At 41.8% G+C, this 23,372-nt stretch overlaps 2 protein-coding genes across 5 annotated transcripts in view; one reads left to right on the top strand and one right to left on the bottom strand.

Moving 5' to 3' along the window:
- The window catches only part of LOC311268577 (myosin-16-like), a gene marked incomplete at its 5' end in the record, with an annotated part of 17,106 nt that extends 16,144 nt beyond the window's left edge, over window positions 1–962 (bottom strand). The window contains 3 exons of the mRNA XM_084372272.1: window positions 1–105; window positions 504–647; window positions 753–962. The exon at window positions 1–105 is cut by the window's left edge and continues 52 nt beyond it. Of these exons, the coding sequence (XP_084228398.1) occupies window positions 1–105; window positions 504–647; window positions 753–962 (459 nt within the window). The remainder of the gene's footprint in view (window positions 106–503; window positions 648–752) is intronic.
- Window positions 963–4,566: 3,604 nt separating this feature from the next.
- smurf1 (SMAD specific E3 ubiquitin protein ligase 1) lies at window positions 4,567–22,578 on the top strand. 4 transcript variants are annotated; one of them, XM_084372620.1, is made up of 18 exons: window positions 4,567–4,833; window positions 12,897–12,935; window positions 13,320–13,428; window positions 14,038–14,171; window positions 14,272–14,337; window positions 14,448–14,523; window positions 14,783–14,994; window positions 15,445–15,529; window positions 15,909–16,055; window positions 16,436–16,667; window positions 17,046–17,149; window positions 18,107–18,221; window positions 18,348–18,526; window positions 18,648–18,785; window positions 18,894–19,014; window positions 19,138–19,339; window positions 20,664–20,739; window positions 20,838–22,578. In XM_084372620.1, the coding sequence occupies exons 1-18, from the start codon at window positions 4,779–4,781 to the stop codon at window positions 20,935–20,937; spliced, it is 2,190 nt and encodes a 729-aa protein (XP_084228746.1). In that variant the 5' UTR covers window positions 4,567–4,778; the 3' UTR covers window positions 20,938–22,578. The 4 variants fall into 4 exon arrangements, with proteins under 4 accessions (XP_084228746.1, XP_084228744.1, XP_084228745.1 ...); XM_084372618.1 differs by having other exon boundaries at window positions 20,655–20,739; XM_084372619.1 differs by having other exon boundaries at window positions 15,909–16,061.
- Window positions 22,579–23,372: the final 794 nt, after the last annotated feature.

Raw genomic sequence — 23,372 nt, 5'->3', positions numbered from 1 at the left:
AACTTCGTTGCGTTTCTTCCCCTTGTATACCTGAGCCACCTTGGCTCCGTAGATGGGCAGCCATTTGTACGGGTTGATGGTCACGCAGAAGAGGCCTGAGTAGGTCTGGAAGGGGAAGGGAACATACGGGGAGGTTTAAAGGATGCAGCAGAGGCCAAGATATTCTGACTTTTAGTCCTTGGTGTTGGATCCTACATTTCCCATAATGCAACCAATAGCATCTTTACATTTGACCCACCCTTCTTAGTAAACCCCTTTGTATTTCAAACTTTAAACCCCCATTTTGTAACTCTGGCTTCTCCAGAGCCAACCCCAGATAACCCCAATGACATCATTATGACATCATCAGGGTTATTTTCCCAGGCTTGGCAAATCTTCTCAAGAGCTACAGAAGATGTTATACAACTGTTTTAACAGCTGTCCTTGAGGTGTGATATAAACAAGGTTTTGAGTAGGTTTTTGCGGAGCTGCGAGGTCTTCACTGGTGATTAACTCAGGCTTACGTAGATCCTCATGCTGACGTAGCGGCTACGCAGGTTTTCCAAGACGCTGGCCTCGTTGAGGAAGGTGAGGTTGGCCATGTCGCTGGACTGGAAGAACTTCGGAGGGTTCATCTGCTGAACGTCGTCTATCTTCACGGCCACAGTCTAATCAAAAAGTGGGATAATCACTCATAATCAGTTCATCAACATGAATTTGACTTTATAACCATGAGAGTATGCAAAAACAATTAGCTTGAGTGTGACTCTTACAGTATTCTTGGTGGTCTTGATGGTGACTTTGTCCCCATCTTCAGACTGAATCTCCCCAGCAACAAAAGCCTCCTTCTCATCTTTGATCCAGCAGGAGCGCTTGATGTCGTATGGTTTATTCATAGCATCCAGGCGCTCCTTCTCTGAGGGAACCAGGAACGGCATGGGGTCCACATCATCCCCGCACTCCCCTTTATACGCACCCGGCATGGCTGCTGCTGCTGCTGCTGCCACCAACAAATACCAACCAACTGACCAGCTCACTCACCTACTGGCTGCTGCGAAGAGAGGCTGAGCAATGGAGAGACAGCAGAAATTTAGAGGAAAGACATGGCCGTTAGTTAATAAGATCCAGTATTTGACTCAAATACTCACCAATGCAGTAGGCTGGAGGTACGCTCAGGAGGAATACGGGTGTGTGAGATGAGCCCATGCCGTTTTATATCAAACCGTCTCCTCCCTGATATGGTCACAACTCTAAAATCAGCCATCACCCCAAGGTCTCATCCCTCTGATCCGCCTGGCAGCACGGGATCTGGGAATTCTTCAATCTTCCGCCGTCCATTTAGGGTTTCTGTGGAAAAAGGCCATCACTCAGGCTGAAACCATCTCCTCACCCCATCACTCGAAAATAGATAGATATTCCTCATCCCTCCGGCCTTCCACACCTCGATTTCCATCCCTATTGTCTGTATATGACAGGGCGTGCAAGTCACGTCTTGAAAAAGTAGATACATAGACAGATTGCTGAGGCTTTAGTTTGGTTTCAGGCCACAAAGGCAGGAGTTTGGCTCAAGTCACAGACATGATGAGAAGAAAAAAACCCTGTTTCCCTGCTTTTAGCATCACTGTCTTATCATGTTATCCAGAGTGTAGCCTCAGTCTCGCTTCCTCATGACTGAAGCAGCTGTTGCTCCTGTTTCCCAAAGGGAGCTCCAATAGATACAGACTGACGTTAATCACACTCTCAGGAGAGTTTGTGGTTCGACTCCATCTAAAAATCTAAAAGCCCTCCAAAGAAATATTGTCGTAGTCTGAGATAAATTCTGACATTCATCTTTTTGAATATTCTGGTATTTCACCAATTCTCAAGAGCGCAGATGTTCGAACTCTCTCACTGTTTCTCTTCTTATGGCCTCATGTAATTTCCCCCTCTCCCATTTTTATGTCTACTTTGTCTATCAAAATCATTTTTGCGAGAACAAACCCACATTTGGCCACCCAGTGGGATTTCCCAACTGTTCTGTGCAATGAATGACTTCATCTTCATTAAGCGTGTGTGTGTGTGTGTGTCCCCAGAGGTGTAACTAAGTTTGTCTCTATGATCGGTATGATATAAGTAGTTGCGAACACACTTGGTTTGTCTCAGGGGTCCCAACGGCACTTTGAGTAACACACATTCTGTATAGACACACATGCGCACACACGCATGTGCACAAACACACACATAATCACATAATCATACTAACAGCTGTACATGACCGTTTTGGAGGGATCAACTAATTTGTGTGTGTGTGCGTGTCTGTCTGGCGCGTCTACTACAGCCATCTGTGAGGTGTTGACATGTACATGATACATACATGATACACGATACACAAACACAAGTGCTAGTTAGACAGATGTTGCGGTCGGGGATAAAAAGTGGGAAGAGGAGACTGAGAGGAGGGACAGGCTGAGGGCAAAAACACCAATGAGGACCTCTAAATCATTACTTCCACCTGTTCCTCTTGCAATTGTGAGCATATCTGTGTGAGAAGGACAAAAAAAATAGATATAAAGGTCACAACTGTATGTGTGTTAGTGTGTGTGTGCTTGTGAGAAAAAGTGTGTGTGCGTGAGTGTGGCTTCTGGAAGTGTGTAGTATCCGGCGAGCCATTTCACTGCTTATGTGGATTTACTGTGTCCTGTAAACAGGCTGGTGAGAGGGTCCATTGTTCCACCAGCTAATACTGGAGCCGAACTGCTAACCCCGGTGCTGCTAAAGAGCCAAATCCCCTCAGCCATTATCCCTGCCCACCCAGCTCCTTCAACGGAGCGTGCCAGCGTTTTAGACCGCTGTATGCTATACTTAACATTCCTGATGATTTTTTTAAGCATGTCATATCATTTTAGATAAAGTAATGCATCTACTTGAACTTGATCTGGTGTCATTTCTGCGTTCTCTGTCTCACCTTCATCTTCACTGTAATTAAAGGAGCGGTATGTGAGAATTGGCCACCTGTTGATTTTGTACTCCAACTAAATAGGGGGCAGCATATCATCAGAGTAACCGCTAACTGCTGCTAACTGTAGCTGTTGTTAGCTTGTTAGCTCAGTTGGCAGCTAGTGTTCGAGCGAGGAGCACTGGGGGCATGTTGGTGTTGTTTACATCGCATGTACATCAACATAACATAACATAAAAAAATGTTTTTTCATCATGTTGATAATCTTAAGATATTTCTGAATTTTTTATTTTTTTGAAAATTAAAATATCCTACATATTGCACCTTTAAACTATGGATTTTGTTGGTAGTCTCCCATCTTGTTGCATTCAAATGCTTGTTGAGGTTGAGGGACGGCCTGTCACTATTCAATTCAGGTGAACAGATCATCTATATTCTTACCTTGAAATTAAGTTTTCAGCCACGCTACAAAAAGACTAACATCTATTTGATGGATTGCCATGAACTATGGTAGAGAGACATAGTCATGGTGCTCAGAGGATGAACCCTAATGACTTTCGTCCATGAGGTCATTGTGTTGCTCTGATCCTGATCAAAAACCTGTTGGAAGAAACTTGCATCAGTTTAGCTCATTGCCATTTGTAAACTGATTCTGAAGTCTGTATGTTGGAGGTTTTCATAGACACCTGAAAACATTAAGAGAAGCGCTCTCAAATGAATAATCTTTGCCAAGGCTACACTACTGTACTCGCTGTTTCACTTTTGACCCTGATGATGCCAAACAAAGCATCAACAAGGGTGAATACTGCAGTTGCCTACTAGGAAAATAAAAAAGATGACTACAATATTACAGACTTATTATTGTGGAGCTGTTAAATAATGTGAAACTCTGAATATAAATAAGAAATGGAGAGCAGAAGTGTGGGAGGGTTAATGTAGGCAAGTATGACAAACAACAAGCTCCTCTGAATGGAGAGATTATTGATGAGAATCTACTGAACTGAGATCTGTTGTTGGGCATCAGGTGGGAGAAGAGAATAGCCAAACAAAGATTCATAACAAATTGGAGCTTTGTCTTCTCATTGTAAATACATTCAGTTTCTACACAGCGATGATGAAGAAGCTTGAATGGAGACTGGCAGATAACAGTATAGGAGTGCTACTTTTTGTGAATGAATATTCAAGAACTGGTGGTGTTTAAGAAGTAGGTAGAAGACAGAAAGCTAAAATCTATTTGTTTAAAGCAGCTGGAAGTGTAGACCTATTGAAAAAATCAAAATGAAAGTATGACTAAAAGAGAAACCTAATAATAATAATTTGAGAATGTATGAGTGAAAAGAGAAGACTCATTTCATTCTTATCTGTTCATTGTTATTACATTTCTTGATTAAAAATAGATTTAAAGTGTGATTGTCTGTGGTTTCAATTCATAACATACGTTATAGATGCTATTTATCACTGCAAATAGACATGGGGAATAATCAGGGTATTTTTTGTTGTTAACAATGTAGGTTAAAGTACCTAAAACAAAAGCAAAACTGAAGGTCTGGAGGATTCCTGGACTGCTGAAGAAGCTGATCCTCACGGGCACGCCCACGCTTCCCAGACGCGAGCACGTAAGGTTATACCCGTTAAGGACATGACGTCAGTACGTGCTTGAGCCTGCCCGAAAATGTTCTCTCGTGTTGTTGGATTTCGAAGGAGCGCAGGACTTTGCGATGAAATAATACATATAGACCCGTGAGGAAAACAAAAACAAACCGCATGTTTTTGTACTGAACTCGTTCGCGTTCCCATTAAGTGGTGAAACTGTGTTTTTGGGAGACTCCAGCGGGAAGTTTGTGTGATCGTTTCTCCCGGAGTGATGTCGAATCCTGGGACTCGGAGGAACGGGTCCAGCATCAAAATCCGACTGACAGGTAAAAAAAAAACGAGACCGAAAGAAAGCGCTTACGGTGCATGTTTGAACTGAAGCTGAAATGTTTTACAGACACGCCACTCTTGTAAAGTGTCGCTATCAGAAAGCTAACAAGGCAACACCGAGTGTCTTTCAGGGTCTCGGCTCTGCTGTTTGCCCAAACATCCGGTTTTTGTGTGGCAAACACAGCGGCACAAGTGCTAGCTTGTTAGCCGAGATGCTAAGCGAATTACCGAGAGGACAGTCAAGAAGCAGTCCACTGTCCTGTGGGTTTCACAGCTGAGACAGCCGACTAGTCAGCTGTTTCGGCTCATTGGGAACACCGACTCTTGAAAGCCACGTTCAGAAACTTTACCCAATGCTAGCACTTGCCTGTAGCGTTAGCTAACACTAACATAGTGGGTAATGTTGACCGCTAACGCTCGCTAGCTACACCCATTTTTTTGGGGCTGACCACCAGCCGAACCCGGTGCTTGACCTGAATGCGACGAGCTCTGTACCAGAAAGCAAATGTCGAACTCCAGCCTCTCTGAAAATCAATCTGTCGGTAGATTTGATTTGACATGCTAGCCTAGATTACCCATGAGTATTGATTGGCATTTCGCGGCTGTGTCAGCTGTAGCAAGACAAATGTCTGAGTCGTTTAACTTCTCCTCACTCATAGGAGCTTGACACGTTTGCTCTTTACGGACACCCTGTACTCCACTCGGATATTTTGTCCGTTTTGGGGTCAGACTCTCCTCTGTAGGGCACACAGGAGCCTCTCTCTCTGTCTTTCTCACACACACACGGACACAGCTGGAACAATGGTTTTTACTGTAGCTAATGTAACCCCACTGGGCACCCAGGGGCCTCTATTCAAATGGAAATGTCCTCTCTGTGCCGCTGGGCAGACGCCTTGTCTTTTTACTGCTTCAAAACTGAGTAAACACACCAAAATTGGCTCGCTGGCAGGCTGAATATTCCTCATGTAGTTTGTATGGACCGGTGCAGACAGAAGTGTGTGACTGTGATGGATGGTTTTTGAGTAAAAGTGCTGATGAGATGCGTGTCTAAAAATGTCTGCCACATACTGTCTTCTTAATTTTACTACTTTGTTCCTCTTTTTCTGAAACTGGATCACAGTGCAAATCATCATAACACACAGTGATGGACATACGTACAAACAAAGAAACAACAGATAGAAACATCAAGAAGCAATTTAGATTAGAAAGTTGTTACAGTTGGGAGTTAAGCTTATAGAAAATCAGTCAGCAAGTGGTTTGATGATTGATAAAGTTAATGTATTTGTGCAAAAATGGTAACATTTCATTGGTCCCATCCGCTCTAATGTGACCGTTTTCTGGATTTCTTATTGTAATTTAGGACCCAGCTCAGTTATTTTCATTGTCGAGTAGTCTTGTCAATTATTTTCTCAAATTAATTGATCAGTTGTTTGTCTATGAAACTTCAGAAAATGATGAAAAATGTTAATAAGTGTTTCTTAATGCTAAAATATGACGTCCTCAAATGTCTTGTTTTGTCCACAACTCAAAGATATTCAGTTTACTGTCGTAGAGGAGTAAAGAAACCAGAAAATATTCACATTTCGGAGGCTGGAATCTTAGAATTTTCCCCTTTTCTTCAATAAATACTCAATCTGATTAATCGATCATCAAAAAAGTTGGTAATAAAAGTAAAAGTTGACAACTAATCAATCGATTAAGTGTCGCAGCTCTAATGTTACATGATAGAAATGTTAAAATAAGACAAAATAACACATTTTAACCCTGGGAGTGTGTTGTGACATTGTACAGGGCATTCAGTTTTTAAGAAAATAATTGATAGGTTAATCGATAATTGAAATAATCCCTAGTCTCAGCCCTAGTGAGAAGTATTAATAAATACAGCAACAGTAATCATCCATTAGTATTCTAATAGGTTCAGTGCTGACATAGTAAATAAATATAGGTAATCTAGTAAAATAACGCCAAGACATTCCTCTAGTGACATACAGTATATTATCAGACAGTTGTGTTTCAGATGAGTCCAGATGAAAGAAAGCAGAGAAAGTGTGTATGGATGTTTTAGACTGTGGAGGGTGTGTGTGGGTTTGTATGTGTGTAAAGCAGTCACACATTATTTCAGCCTGGTTACAAACAAAGGTTATTGCCCCTGACTGTGCCCCGCCCCCACAGGTATGAGTGGAATTCTAATTGGGTGAGGAATGTGAGATGACGAGCCAATGGGAGTGCAATGCCGCCCGGCAGGCCAGCGCTCTGTTTAGTCTGTCAGGGAGAGGGGTTGTTTGGCCTACATCAGAAAGGTCCGTGTGTCTGTGGCAGCAGGGACACAGACAAAGACCAGGCGAGTTTGACACTGGTTCAGATTTCAGAGACGTGTGCGGTGGGTTTACATGGAGATGTTTCAGCTAGCCGAGAGGTGATTGTTGTCTTTCAGCCGCCATCATATATCTTTTATTTTGCAGATCAGCTTAAGTGGAACAAGACAGATCATACACCTCAACAGACTACACCCAGAAGACATTTAAAACTTGTTTTAAAAAAGTCAAAATAGATAACATTCTGAAATCGGCTCTTTAGCTAAAGAGTGAGACATCTTGCTTCATTCTCGCTGTGTTGCACATGTGCAGTACAGATCTGGTACTGACATTGAGGCCAGTGACAATGTTATGGTGGTTATTTTTTTGTCTTTCACTTCAGTCTGTTTTTCAAACTTAACACCAGCTGAGCAACGTTCAAGTGCTGCTTGAGAGACGGATGAAAACTCTTTACGTGCCAGTGTACATAGCTTCACTGCATGTTAAAGTAACGTGCCAAAGAACAGGTGAAAATGTTTGTGTCCAGCCTTTTGTCATGTTTTCATCCCTGCCGATCAGAGCTGGAGCTGATAAACACCTGTGACTGCTCCAGAGTCACGTGACCTGGGAATGAATACCGATTGTGCTCATTCACATTGAGGCCAAAAGCCAGATGTTAGCGGGTTTTTTGTCATCTGATTTAGGACTTTGTATTTGACCTACCAGTCAATGCATTTTGAAATTGCATTTGAGTATCAAACACGGCCCAGTTCTGAGAGTCGGCACCAAATATTTGATTTGAATATTTATTATTTGATAGTGTTTGTGACACGCACAACATAAACAATTTCAAACAACATCGGGCCCCATTTTGGTTTTTTTTTGCATGTTCCCCGACTGCTGACCAGGTTTGAATGCAGGACATGGTCAGGACGATGCAAAACGTCAGGAAATAAATAGGTCAGAAAGAAGGAAAAAAGGGTTGTTTTTGTTTGGAAATGAATGGACTGTATTGTGAGAAAATGCCGTCTAATGCACGAAAGAATCAGTGATTCAGCAGGATTAAGTTAATTTGCTCGTGGAAGCAACACGTGCTGCTCAGGTTTTCGTGCCAGGTAGTCGGATTGAACACCGACCTGCCAAGGAACAAACTCAGGGCAGCGTCAGGACAGCAGGTGGCCTGGGACAACCACAAGAGAGGGTTGGAGAGAGCTGAAACAGACGAGGGCTGAAAAAAATGGAGTAAGGAGGAATAACTAAAGGAAAAAGGAGCAAAGAAGAAAGGATACTAAAATCAGCTGAAGTGTCTGAGAGAGAAAGAGAGAGAGGAAAGTGGGGAATCCTGCTTACTTAGGAAGCTGCATAAGCACTTCTAATCCGCTCACTTACTGAGCCGCCAGCATGTGCACAAACACACATATATACACTCACAAAAGCAACAAAATAAATGTAGGCACTGAGAATGGAGAGACGAAGAATGTGACACATGTGCTCAAAGGAACACATTGCGACAGAAAGCACAAAGTTATTTAGTTTTTTTAATGTTTCTTTTTAAACAACTGGTTTGCAAGTGGCTTGTGACCATTAAACCTGTCCTTTGTGTGCCAATTCGTCATCCTTAGTGTGTGTGTGTGTGTGTGTGTGTGTGTGTGTGTGTGTGTGTGTGTGTGTGTGTGTGTGTGTGTGTGTGTGTGTGTGTGTGTGTGTGTGTGTGTGTGTGTGTGTGTGTGGATTCTAGTGCAGGCCATGTTAATAAGTAGGTGAGATATTTGCTCACGTGCCCGCTGGCCGCTGTCTTGTTTTTGGAGCTGAGAGGAGAGGGTTAGACAGGAAATGACATCGTTGTAATCTCACATGGGTCGCTTTACTTCACTTGTAAAACAGTGCAGTCTCAACAGCTGCAGAAGCATCTTAGTATCACGATTATTGATGTCAATGAACAGAGTTCACTTCAGCATCTTCTCCAAAGAACTTGACCTTTTTCTGTGATTTCAGAAGTTGAATTGAGCCTTGAAGCTCCTACAATTTTGTGGTTCGTGTCGTTACCTTAAGAATATCAAGTAGTCTCTCTGGTGCGAGAGTAGAGCAAAACTGCAAACCCTCTTAATGTTTGTGAGAGGTGCTTGATTGTGCTAGAAACATGTTGTGACTTCAAATTCCTAGAGGAGCTGCTAGCGTGGCACAGAAGCAGCTCCGTTTTTCATCATCTCCCTCGAACTGTTTTTGCTTGTTCCCCCAAGATTGGATGAATAGAATACGTCCCCCCGCTAGCTCTCTCCAGCTCTCAGGTTTTTGTTTTTTAAAGAAAAGGACATAAATGCCAAAAAAGAAAGCGGCAGTGGGGGGGAAACGGAGAACCAGCTGAGCTGTGACTGTGTGAGTCTTTACCAGCCGTGACCTTGGCAGGATGAGGAATTTCCTGAGACACTGAGAAAGGCCCTGTCACACAGTCAGTGCCACAGAAGAGCTGGTCAGGAGGCGGAAAAAGAGACAGGGTGAAATTAGGGGTGTCCCTCGTCTCTAGTGAGAGATTGGAGGGCGAGAGGGGTGGTGACAGTGGCAGAGGAAGTCTTCCTCTAACGCTGAAAGAGAAGGCAGGGGCAAATTAGAAACTTGATTCTCTCCCTCTGAAGTTGCGTTTCCTTTATTGTGTCTGTGTAGAAGAGATGAGGTCTCGGTGTGGAATGTGTGAGTCAGGAGGAGGAGGAGGAGGAAGGGGTTGATGAGGAAGAGGGAAGGATATCCTGCAGCCATTCTCAATGGGTTAATCACAGGAAATAAACGAGGCTAAGCCAGACACATCTGCGCCGTCACACAGTCACCACATCCTTAACCACCGGCAGACTGACTAACTTCCTAGAAGGCTGTCGGGGCCAAACCAAATCATGCCAGATTTGAAGCAAACCTCAAGGATAAGATAACGGCTCAGGTGGTGTAGCAAATCAGTTAAGACAAGATACAATAGATCGTGAGATGCTTTTGTTTTACACAGTTTTGTGAGCCAACCCAGAGGCTAGCATCACCGTGGTTCCCTCGACAAAAAGCCAGTGGGATTCTTCCATTCGGCTTTGAATTATTAAAGAAAAAAGGATTTGTGGCAAACAAAAGTTTAATCTTACACATTTTGTTCAGCAAGATAATCTTCACAGCTGAGCACCTCTTTATGATTTTTGAAGCTTAAATGCATTGAAAATTGTTTGGTTTTTTTACATTCTCTTGATAATCTTAGTTAAGTTTTGACTTTGTTCAACCAAAATTCTTTCGTTTTGCACCTTTTAGAGTCGTTTGCAACTAAAGTTTGCCCGGACCTGTGAGGAAATGAGTCTGTGTTCAGCGTGATGAAATTTGAGTTCCCTGGCAACCTGTTTTCTCATTTAGCCACTTGTCAGCAACTGCCTTTTTAAAGACATGTAAAAGCTTCAAACTTCACGAGTGTAGTATTTTCAGATGCATTTTATGTCGGAAAGAAGAACGTTAAAATCTCTTAACTACAGACCTTATTTTAGGCATCTCACAAAAAAAACATTGACCTTAAAGTGAGGGACCAGGAAGTGCAAAAATGCACATTTATTTCTGGGTTTTAAGATGGATTTTTGTAACCCTCTATATGACCCCACCTTTACTCAACTAGCACAGCACCAGGCCTGCAACAATCCTTTTTTATTTTTGGTTATTCCACAGTGAACAAGTCGTTTCAGCACTGATTTTAACGCATGAAACCCATTTTATAGCTCAGGTAGAAATGCTCAGGAAGAAAGAGAACCTTCAATAATTAAAACCAATGCAGGGGAGGACATTCCTCCTCCCCCGGCTAACTGGATAAAGGTGACCGACATGATATAGTTTCACGTTCCACCTCTTTGTGTCAGATGGGCTCCCATTTAATTTGTGTGTCTTTGAAATGGGGCAAAGATTTTTTTCTAAAATAATCCAAACATGGCAATTCATCTTAATTGCTTGTTGGTGAAATGGATGCAAGGTACCTGCTGTAGCTTTAAAGGAAGAATCCAAATGGTAATTTAAAACCTGTGCACACGTTGGTGATGCTCCAGGGTACCTTGCATGCCCTGCTCCAGTGTGGTGTATGAATAATCAGTCGAACATAGACGACAGGACATTATAATGACGTTTTTATATGATCTGCTGTGTTGAACATTGAAACTAATCGTCAGCAGCTCTGCTTTATTGACAGACATTCAACAATCATATAGTAACTTTTTGTGGAAATAAATCTGTATCTATATAGTAGCCATAGTCCACACATTACTTTGCTGCCACATGAATATTTTTGCAAAATAGGCAGAAGTCTGACTTCTCCATTGGCAACAACAGCTTGTGGCATTACTGCTGCTCTGTCGCCTACACATAAACACCAAGACTGAAGTTTGCATAGTTTGATGTTTAACAATTAAAGTGATTTCCACCCCCCACAGTCTGTTTAAGCAAAATGACCCTGAAAACCTATCGTGTGTGAACACAAATTCTGTAGATGAAGTGGTTTAAATTGAAAGTTGTGATGTGGTGGCATGGTAGTTTAAGATGCTGAAACACTATGCCCTTTGGAAACGGAGGCCAAATGATACGGTTAAAAAAAAATATTATTCTGACAGATATCATGATTGCGATATGTTTCACGATTAGTAGAAATGACCATTTTTGCATTTCAGTTTTTATTTTCACTAGAAAAACTACTAAAATGATATGAAGTTTGTTGGCGACTGTGACAAACTTTTCTTACATCTGGAGAACAAGATATATGAGCCAGTGCATCGCTGCGGCACTACAGTAGCTCATTATACTTCTTTTTTGTTGCACATTTGACCTTTACCATAAGATTGCAGCTTCTGCGATTTAGTTTTTGCTCTCGGCCATATTGGAATTTCAAAAATATTTCAATTTATCATGCAGCCCTCTTCAGGAATCAGTCTTTTGTTTCTTTACAGAAAGGTGTACTGAAGAGAGATAATTAAAGGATATGTTTATATGCATTCTTTGACCGCACAAGATTCCCAGCAGTGGGCTTACATGCTGACATTTACAACTGGACACTGAGACATTGTGTCTAACGATAACTGTTTTCATGTCAATTACACTTTAAGTGTAGTCACTTTTTGTGTGCCTTACATCAGCTCTGAATAGGACCGCGCAGCTTGTTTTTGCTCGCTGCCCACACCACCCTATAATCAAGACTCATACTTGTGACTGGACATGATTGTGTTTCTAAAAATTGGCGTATTGTGGTCCGGCTGTGTTTTTCAGTGTTACAGCCTTGTTCGCTGAGCTGACCTGGAGTGACATATGCCAGCTCTCGCACCATACAGGCCGTCTGGCAGACAAATAGCAAGAAATTGTACACACACCCACACACACAATAAACTAAATACTTAGAAACACTGACGAATTCACAAAGTGTTGGTCAGTCTGAATCCATAAAGATGATGTGGCAGAGGAGGCATTCTGCCGCGCTCACTGTGGGCGGCCTGTGTGAGTGTGTCTGTGTGTGTGTATGTATGTATGTATGTGTGTGTGTGTGCGCAGTGATCCTGACACTAGCCTATACTTTACTGCTCCTTCTTGTCTGCATGTCACATAAGTTCTACTGCACATTACCATCCTCTGGCATTCATATATTATCCTAACCAGCATTCTTCTTCCTCACACAGTTTTTATGTGCACCAGCATACATTCAAACCAGCCTACACACTAGCATCATTTACATATTTGTGTGTGTGGCATTTTGTTGATAATGATTTTATCTCTTACAGTATTATGTGCCAAGAACCTCGCAAAGAAAGACTTCTTTCGTAAGTACCTTTTGTGTGCTCATTTTCACGTGCCTGAATCTTAACATTATGGTGATTGGTGTACATGATGAGATGATGTGTTTCAATAAGGGTCTGTGTGTGCCACAATCAGTTTCACTATGCTATGATGAAATGATGCCCCCCAGATGCTGTTAAATAACAATGACAACCAAATGGAAAACCCTGATACTGGGTTAGAGGTTTTTCAAATTGCAGAACAGAATCTGCTAAATGTCTGTAGGAGAAGAAAGCTTGGCTTTGTTATGGAGATTGTGTTATCTGCCGTGCTTAAGCTAATGTAATTGTTTCTAATAATCTGATATTATCTTCTACGTGATTTGATAAAAAGGAAGTCAACAATTAATTTGAATTGCGTGCTTGCAGGCCTGCCAGATCCATTTGCCAAGGTTGTGGTGGACGGATCAGGTCAATGCCACTCTACAGACACAGTCAAGAGCACACTGGACCCCAAATGGAATCAGCACTACGACCTGTGAGTCTCCCGCAGCACACTCGCAACTAATACACTGAAGATATAAAAGATATTGTGCTATTTTTAGGCTGGGGCTGGGCGATATGGACCAAAATTCACATGTCAGTACTTTCGTGCTGAAGGGCAGTAAACAATTTAGATTTTGGTATTTTCTACAAAGTGGGCTATATGTTCAGTTTGAAGTCAAAGTCACATTTAAGATGTCGCAAGCACTTTTACTACAACAGACTGCGATCAAAATAAATTGCAAAGACAGGGTTTTCTTCCCTGTTTGAAAATATACAAGTGCAAAACATGAAATGAGAAATTATATAAAATCAATAGCATGGCTGTGTCTCAACTTTTATTTGCACATAGCACTGATGCTAACGAGGTTCAAAGTTTGCAGCAGAGGCCACTGTAACTTTATATGCCCAACCCTGATATCTCCTTTAGTCAGTTTGCTCCTTCATCTCCCGACAGTCATTCCCCCCCCAAAAGAAATACCTGGGGTTGTCTTTCATTAAAGGACACTTTAGATTTGAGCATATATAGCTCATTCTGATACCAGACTGTGTTGAAAAACACAGAGGAGACACCTGAGAATCTAACTTGGCGTTGTATTTTCAGCTACATTGGAAAGACAGACTCCATCACCATCAGTATATGGAACCACAAAAAGATCCATAAACGACAGGGGGCGGGCTTCCTGGGCTGCATACGACTTCTTTCCAACGCCATCAGCAGGCTGAAAGACACAGGATGTAAGTCTGTCCTTTTTATACATTTAAATACACGTGACTGCACACATGCTCATAAGAGAGGTTTTTGATTAAATGCATTTCCTTATTCCTCCTCATCCAGACCAGCGTTTAGATCTATGTAAACTGAACCCCTCGGACAGTGACGCAGTGCGAGGGCAGATTGTAGGTAAGGACGACTCTCCCCGCGTCACTTTTTCTTTCGCTGTGCATATTCTGCTCCCCCTCTGCTCTGTCACACTGTCATCTCTCTGACCTTTACCACCTGCTTGTTTTCAGTGAGCTTACAGACGCGAGACCGCATTGGCAGCGGAGGCCCCGTGGTGGACTGCAGAGGACTGTTGGAAAACGATGGGTGAGTGTGTCACCGGACACACATTACCTTCAGTCTTATGTTTATGCCTGTCATGTTGGGACACCCCGTAAAGTAGGACTGAGACCCATTTAGAGTGCTTGTTGTGTTGCAAAGTCAGTTCAGTCATAATTATTATTTGTTTGATCCTCTCCCAGTCTTTTTGACTCATAATAAAAAACAGTTAAACTATCATGTGATTCCAATATAACAGAAAATAGGACTTCAGGGTGTGTGTTTGTGTGCGTTTGTGTGTGTGTAGGCCTGTGTTTGAGGGATGTTTCAGCGAAGAGCCGCTGCCCTACTCCGACCCCACTGGTGCGGCGGGAGGCGGGAACTGTCGGCTCGACTCGCCCAGCCAAGAGAGTCGTCTTCAGGCGCAGCGAATCAGAGGGCAGGATTCAAGAGGCCACGGCCACACCCCTCAGAACAGACCTCACGGGCACCAACCACCTGACCTGCCAGAGGGATATGGTCAGTCGAACAGTTTTATAGGCTTTTTTATCTCACATATTCTTGGAACAAAATTACTCCAAGTCTCTAAGTCTGATTTTCAACATAATCTGTTTTTTTCATCTGCACAATCACTCATGTGAACCAAATTAAACGATCCTCGTGTCATTTTTGGAGTTTTGGGAAAAAATCATGACAAAAACGTACAAAGTTCAAATGAACAGCTGCTAAAAGTAACGAGCGATAATATACATTCATTGGTGTTGGCATAAAGGAATTTTTTTAAACTTTATTTTTGGCAATTGCATTGATATTAACATTTTAGATGGGATGATAAACGCTTCAAAAGTCTCGAAATGTTTGGTTTAGGTACCTTGAAAGTGCTTTAAAAGTTGACTTTTCTTAAAAAACCCTGCATGGTATATTTCTGAAGCCGTGTAACATTTTCCTTTGTTTTCTTTTTACAAACAGAGCAACGAACAACAGTGCAGGGCCAGGTTTATTTTCTTCACACACAGACAGGCGTCAGCACCTGGCATGACCCTCGGATACCACGGTACGATCACACCCCCACTTCACTTCTGTCTAGTCCAAGCATAACCGAGTGAGATGAAAACTGGGTTATATTGTTGTATTGTATATTGTATACGCAGCATCTTTGTAATGCTATGTCATTTGTCTTTGAATTGACAGATGTATTTAGAAATGTATGAAAATAGTCCTACTTTTTTGTTAGCTAGAGTGCTAATTACACCAACAGATTAAGAGAAAATCTGAGGTTATTTCCTTCAGCCCCGCTCAGTTCTGGGTTAAGAACAAGCAGTATGTGGGGTCAGAAGTGCTGGAGACAAGACGTCTGGTTGAAGGCTCTAGTCTCAAGTTGATTTGGTGGATTTGTGCTGCTAGCTCAGTCGGCTTCCTTGTTTCTGGTGCAGGGATCTGGCCAGTGTGAGCTGCGAGGAGCTTGGACCTTTACCAGTGGGCTGGGAGGTCCGAAGCACCGTGTCGGGTCGGATCTACTTCGTGGACCACAACAACCGAACCACACAGTTCACAGACCCGCGCCTACACACCATCATCAGGTACAGGCACGTGCTGCACACACTCTTCAAATCCTCTCATGTATGAAAATCAATGTCTACCTGGGTGGCAGACTTCCCTGACACATAAACAGAAAAAGTGGTTTCAGGACTAATCTGTTGTTAATCTGATCACTCACGGCCGTAATGCCAGACTCAGACTGGTTCTGAACATGACCTACTAACAGTCATCAGCTCTGTTAATGATGGTGAATCGTGTGATTTGACAGAAATGTGGGCTTATGGTAGATTTAGCTGCTCCGGGGCGAGTGCACAGCATGTAATCCAGCCTGCTCTCTCCCCTTTTTTTCTTTCCTGTCCTTTCTTTCTGTCAACTCTTGTCATGTCCTTCTCCCCGGTCCTACTCTTCTTCCCACCTATAGCCAGCAATCCCAAGCGAAGGAATCCTCCCAGGCCCCCCAGATGGAAGTGGGGGGTGAGGAGGTGGGAGGCGGGGGAGTGGGCGGTGGTGGAGGAGGTGGGGACGGAGATGTGGCAGCGCGCTACGAGAGAGACTTGGTCCACAAGTTGAAACTGCTCCGCCACGAGCTGTCCCTGCAGCAGCCTCAGGCAGGACACTGTCGCATAGAGGTGTCCCGAGAGGAGATCTTTGAGGTGGGTGCAAATGTCAAACCAGGAAGGAAATAAAAGATTTGTCCTCCATGAATGCCACAAAACCAGACAACAATGCTGTCTCTGACACACAAACACAGACAGATCAGACATGTGTGTACAGCAGAGCTATGAAAGCAGTGTGGATGGAGTGGGTAGGTTTACATTCATACAGACATATCCACACTCCTCATGACTCACACACCAGTCAAAACAAGCCATTCTTTTAGCGTCTTTCTCTCGAGCACAAAGGCAGCATATTAATAAACTGTCTGACAGAACATCACTGATCTAAAGGGCTTTGTTGTGGGTCACTAATTGTTTCTTTAGTCTGTGATAATGTGCCTGTCTGACGTGTATTTATGTTTCGTGTGGATGTAGGAGTCATATCGGCAGATAATGAAGATGAGGCCCAAAGACCTGAAGAAGCGTCTGATGGTGAAGTTCAGGGGAGAGGAGGGCCTCGACTATGGTGGGGTGGCAAGGTAACTGGCGAATATCCACATCTCCGAGCAGTTCCACGTGCTGTGTTTGTTGTAGGATATCCTTTTTTGGCAGTAAACGTGTCACAGGGAAGGTGATTTTCTCTGTATAGGCAAAGAAAGCTCCTCCATCTTTTTAGATTTCTTGAAAGAGCCTTTCAGTCTGTAAGCTTAAGCTGTAAATTATTGAAAGTTTCTTTCATACAGAGTGAGTGAAATATACAAAACACACAAGTGTTTGAGTAAATGCAAAACAAATAATAATACTAGTGTACTAATACATTAATAAAAGAAGCAAGACAAGTAAAGTACAGGGGTAAACTAATAAGTGTGGGCACATTTCCACACCCTGTTCCTCCTCACTCTGTCATTGTCTTTGTCATCTCAATTTGACATCCAGTTAGTGATTTTAACCCGGTGCCGGCTGTGGTTGGGTAACTCCTGCTCAGCTGGAGCTGCTGCAGGGCCTCCAGCGAGGCGAGAAAAGATCAGACGTAAAGTAACTCTGGCTCCTTGGCCGGTACTGACAGTATCGATCTTCCTACTTTTAAACACACGTCTGTAAGTGTCAGGCTTAAAGTAGGAGAGTTACTGAGGGAGAGTTGTGAGTGTGTGCAAAATATTCCCACTCTGACACTAAAATCATAGTGTAAGCAGGTTTCCTGGGTCTTAGCTAAGCTTTGCTATTTGAAAGTTTTCAAAAATATAATAGAATTAGTCAGAACTGAAGGAAAATAAGACGTTAAAACTAACAAAGAACCACGTTTGGCATTTTTGCAACATTCCCTTTACATTTACTAATCTGTAGTAGTAAATGGAGAAACTCTCATTGTTTATAGAACAGAAAGATTAATACTTCCAGTAAGAGGGCCGAATGTTTTAGTCTATCGCAAATGTTTGTGTTACACAGTTTCCTATGTGAGTTTAAACGTTTGTTAACAATCTGGTTGTTGTCTTTAGGGAGTGGCTGTATCTGCTGTGTCATGAAATGTTGAACCCCTATTACGGCCTGTTCCAGTACTCAACAGACAATATCTACACACTACAGATCAACCCCGACTCCTCCATCAACCCTGTGAGTACACACATACACACACACACACACACACACACACGCACACGAAGCACTTTGAGGTTGAACTGAATAGGGAAGTCTGACCCTCTGTCTGTCTGTCTCTCCGTTTCTGTTACCGTCTTTCAGGACCACCTGTCATATTTCCACTTTGTGGGTCGTGTGATGGGCCTGGCAGTCTTTCATGGTCACTACATCAACGGGAGCTTCACGCTGCCCTTCTACAAACAGCTGCTAGGCAAACCGATCCAGCTCAACGACCTAGAGACCACCGACCCAGAGTTGCACAAGAGCCTCGTTTGGATATTGTGAGCAGAGAGCTTTTTTTATCATGAACAGTTTCTTTGTTCATATCCTGCACTCGTCCCTCTTTGAGTGTGGACAGACTTTCAGTTTTAATGTTAACTTATTCTAATGCTCTTTGTGCAGAGAGAACGACATCACTTCAGTCCTCGACCACACATTCTGCGTAGAGCACAATGCCTTTGGGAAGTTCTTACAACATGAGCTCAAACCGAATGGCCGCAATATTCCTGTAACTGAGGAAAACAAAAAAGAATATGTGAGGTAAGCAACGCACCATCTTCTCTGCAAGAAGAGCTATTGTGCACAATCCTTTAGCCAGCTTAGCACTGTATGTTTATTTGGCCTACATCATTTGTTTGTATTTTTCAGACTTTATGTGAACTGGAGGTTTATGCGTGGAATTGAAGCCCAGTTTCTGGCTCTACAGAAGGGATTCAGTGAGCTCATCCCCCAGCACCTCCTCAAACCCTTCGACCATAAAGAACTGGAGGTACATGTGCTGTTTGTGAACAAAAACTAGTACTTAGATTAAACTGAGAAAGCTTAATACAAGACTAAATTATATTTGTCATGGTCCACCACCTTCTTCTTAATCTTCCTCTCCCTCTGCCAGTTGATCATCGGTGGACTGGGGAAGATAGACCTTGCAGACTGGAAGACAAACACCCGCCTGAAGCATTGCACAAGTGAAAGCAACGTGGTGCGGTGGTTCTGGCAGGCAGTGGAGGCCTTCAGTGAGGAGAGGAGAGGACGCCTCCTGCAGTTTGTCACGGGCTCCACCAGGGTCCCCTTACAAGGCTTCAAAGCATTGCAGGGTGGGTCATGGACTGGCACAGACACCACGCACACATACAGTTACACACATTAGCTACTATGTGCAAACTTAGCAGCATAAGAACTAAAGAGAGTTACAGCAAAGGCCTTATTGACATTTCTGTTTTTGAGCCTAATTATTTTAGACTTTTGAGGACATTTTACTGGTGTATACACATCCTGACAAGAATATATTTGGCACCCAGTTGTATTTTGTACAGCTTTACAATTACATTATTACATTATTTATAACATTATTTTTATGATTGATGTATCTGACAGTTGGCTTTTTGATTAACCAATTTTTTTTTTCTGTCTGTAAAATGTCCGAAGAGTACAAAGTCCAAGAGACTCAAAAATATTTGGTTCAAACTTCTCATGTGAAACTGCAATAAAGTAAAGTGAGATATTTAGCTCACTATTGGATCAGCAAAAGCATCAAAATAACCCACTTGAGAAGCTAGAAACAGCTATTGAACAGATTAATTGATAATTAAAATACTACAATATAATAATTGATATTCTCTTATATTTGACAAATCAATGAATTAACTGATCTGTGTAGCTCTCATTTAAACATTGCGTACTGGTTTGACCCCCAGTCTAGATGCCAAATCAGTTATTATTGACTATCTACCAGTAATAAGGGTCCAGATGTTTATATTGTTTAACATTAGAGCTGCACTCTAGTCTCAATCACACCGGACCTCCAGCTCCACATTCACCTGATGAAGTACAAAGAAATTAAACAAAAAAGCACCATTAATGCAATAAGAACAATGTTTGTCTTCCTGATGAAAGCCGGCGATCATTTAGTCGATAAATTGATTAGTCAATTGAAAGAAAATTATTGCAGACTGTTTCGATTATTGTTTAATCAAAATCATTTTGAGGGTTTTCTACGCTTTTTTGTCATTTATGATGAATGAAGAGTCTCTGGGTTTCAGATTGTTAGTTGGACAAAAGAAGTTTTTGACATTTTATGGACTGAACAATTACAAGATTAATCGTCAAAAAAAGTGCCAGATTAATCAATAATGAAAATAATCATTAGTTGCAGCCCAGCAGCTGCACATTACTTAAACCATAGAAGACTTTAATTAAACTTTATTTAACACTTTCAATCCTAACAAGAAAGGTTCTACATTAATGAAAATGTAGCTTTCATCACGTTTCCTTTGATGCTTTCATATATCATATTTAATTGTATTATAGTATTATATATTATTATTTATTCTTATATTTTACTGTTTAAAGACTCATGAGTGCTCTGTGTACCAGAGTAGAGCAGTGATAACTAGAATGTATGTGTGTAAGGTTCTACAGGTTCTGCAGGACCAAGGCTCTTCACCATCCACTTGATAGACGCCAACACAGACAACCTGCCCAAGGCTCACACGTGGTAAGAAACCCACAAAAGAGGAAGATTCTGGTTTCTGTTTCTTTATACTTGGAAAAATGTCAGGTTTGGTGTCACTAATTATCCCTCTCCGTCTCCAGTTTTAACCGGATAGACATCCCTCCCTACGAGTCTTACGAGAAACTTTACGAGAAACTGCTGACGGCTGTGGAGGAGACCTGCGGCTTCGCTGTGGAGTGATGAACCCACAACCAAACCAACAAACACACAGTCACACTTGCGCTTGCACTTGCACACAACCTATCTGACATTTGACATTTAACATTTACACACACACACAAACACATCGGCAGAGACAGACTATCAAGTATACGCAGAGTATACGGAGTGGCCAAGCATCACAAAGACTCGCGGTCTCCTGCCACCTCCTCCCTCTCCACCGAACTGTTGGGGGTTAAAGGAGGAAGCACAGCAGGAGGTGGAAAAAAAACTAAAACGCAAACAAAAAAAAATAAAGTATTTTAAAATTTTTTCAAATGTTTTGAAGAAGCATTTTTATCCTTCAGTTTTAACAAGCTATGATGTCATTCTTCAGAATGTCTACCGCCACAGCGACTTTGACTCCCGAACACACTCGAGTCTCCGGACAGAATCAGCCAATCACATGCGAGCCTGCGAACAGAGACTTTTAAGAAAATCAGACGTGTGAAGAACAAGGCGGAGACTGATTGTCTTTCTGTCTGACGAGCTGATTGATTGACTAGTATTCATGCTTCATGTTTAACCACTGTCGTGTATCAGAGCGCGTGCATGTACGTGCGTTTGTGTGAGTGCATGTGAGACGATGAGAGAGTGAGATTGTATTTGTGTCTGTGTGTGTGTGTGTGTGTGAGAGAGAGAGAGGGTGTGTGTTTGTATGTGTGTCAGGCATGGCACCCGGTTACGCTGTAAAAATGATCAAAATGAGCCTGCTCCTCTGTTTGGTGACTTTTTGTCTCTTCCGTTTGTATCTGCGACCACTCTGATCCACTCTGATGTTTTATTATTTATTACTAAGTGATTACTGACCAAGCTGCTATATGCTCTACAAAGAGCCCACACTAATCTCTTCACCACCCCCCTCTACCAGAGTTGAAGGGTCAATTCACTTGCAATTCAAGTAATCCACAAAGTGGGTTTTATTGAATTTTGTTACATTTTTTTAACATTCATACTATTGCGGAGAAATACTCTTGTCGGTGAATGAAAGCTGTTAGTGTTTTGGTGTTTTAAATGCCATGTTACATTTATTTGATGTGAAAGGGATCCTTCCCAGCCCTAATTTTAAAATCTAACTCTGCTGACGTTATGGAGAGGTCCGAGGGCATGACCTGGATATTTAACAAAATGAGCCACGAGGATGGAAAGGAAGAGTCAGTTTCAGGAATTCTTGGGTTGTATGTGACATGTATAATAAAATCTCATAAGCCTTTCATACATGTTTCATCATCCATTTCACCATCTTCTTCTTTCATTTTACATTGTGGCCCTGCTGTCTCTCTGCCCATCTCTTTTTCTCCTTTGGCCTGAATGTTAGAAAAAGTAGTCATCGTCCTGAAGACCACCATGAATGAACAAAGTCTCTTTGCAGTCATTGATCCTCCATAGAAGTGAATGAAATCAAAAACCTAAATGTTGAGCGAGTAATGTGGAAAAGGTTGGGATCTGTTGTAGATTGAACATTGAAGACTGTTACGCAGTATCATTTCAATCTGCATTTTCTAGGTTCTTAGTTCACTGTGTAATGGATGCAAGAGTATTGTAACTTACTATGTACTAAACATTTATGAAAAAATACAATGTAAATAAGATTATATTAAAAGAAATTAAATTGAAAATACATTCCTCGTCTTGTGTGAATCATTCTTTCTGTATATGTGACTATCTGAATAAAACAATATCTACTGTGTGTTAAACAGACTAAAGACACTAATTTGATGGATTTTTGAAGGAATTAATTAAAGGGGCACTGTGTAGGTTTGGGGGAGAAATTTTTATCAGAAGGGAAAGATCTTCATTGACTGATTTTTTTTTTTTAATGTCTAAATAAACAAATTGTCTTTGTTTTCATGACTTAATAAACAAAATAAACAAACTGACCTTAGAGGAAAGCACAGTATCACGCTGTTTTACTTTGTTTATATGTGGCGGACCCTGCCACCTTTCTAGCTTTAAACAGTGTTCTGGGAACCTTGTTATCCTCTGAGAACAGCTTGTTTATTCAGTTATGGGAAAAAAATTCTCAGTTTGTAAATATTAGTTCTGAGTTTGAATTTCTTCTCCAAAACTATAGTGCCCCTTTAAGAAAAAAAAAAAAAAGTAATGTAGGCCTATGCCATTTTAGAACAGATTTTTATTGGGGTTTTTTTGTTTTTTTTATGATTTTGTTATTTGAAATGATGAATATCCTATATTATTTTGAAATCATACCATAATACATGTTTAAAATTAGACTTCACTGTTCATTTCTTTCTCTATCATGTATGACCTGAGCTACTCAGTAATGATGCTATTTAGCTAGGCTTGCTCTTGTGGCTATTGTATATTATAAGTATACAGTGTGTATATATATGATCTAAATAGACTATATTCTCTGTGCATAGCTTGGGTTTATTGGAGCCCTGAGCCTGACTGCC

The sequence above is a fragment of the Pagrus pagrus genome (assembly GCF_965226575.1).
Source record: "Pagrus pagrus genome assembly, chromosome: 13".
In the NCBI taxonomy this organism is placed as follows: Eukaryota; Metazoa; Chordata; class Actinopteri; order Spariformes; family Sparidae; genus Pagrus; species Pagrus pagrus.
This window is presented reverse-complemented; position numbering and strand designations above follow the sequence as displayed.

Coding starts and splice junctions, on each gene's coding strand:
- smurf1 (XM_084372617.1), top strand. CDS start 4,779: ATGTCGAATCCTGGGACTCGGAGGAACGGGTCCAGCATCAAAATCCGA. Junction 14,172..14,271: donor CAGGCTGAAAGACACAGGAT/GTAAGTCTGTCC, acceptor CTCCTCATCCAG/ACCAGCGTTTAGATCTATGT. Junction 20,740..20,837: donor CTGCCCAAGGCTCACACGTG/GTAAGAAACCCA, acceptor CTCCGTCTCCAG/TTTTAACCGGATAGACATCC.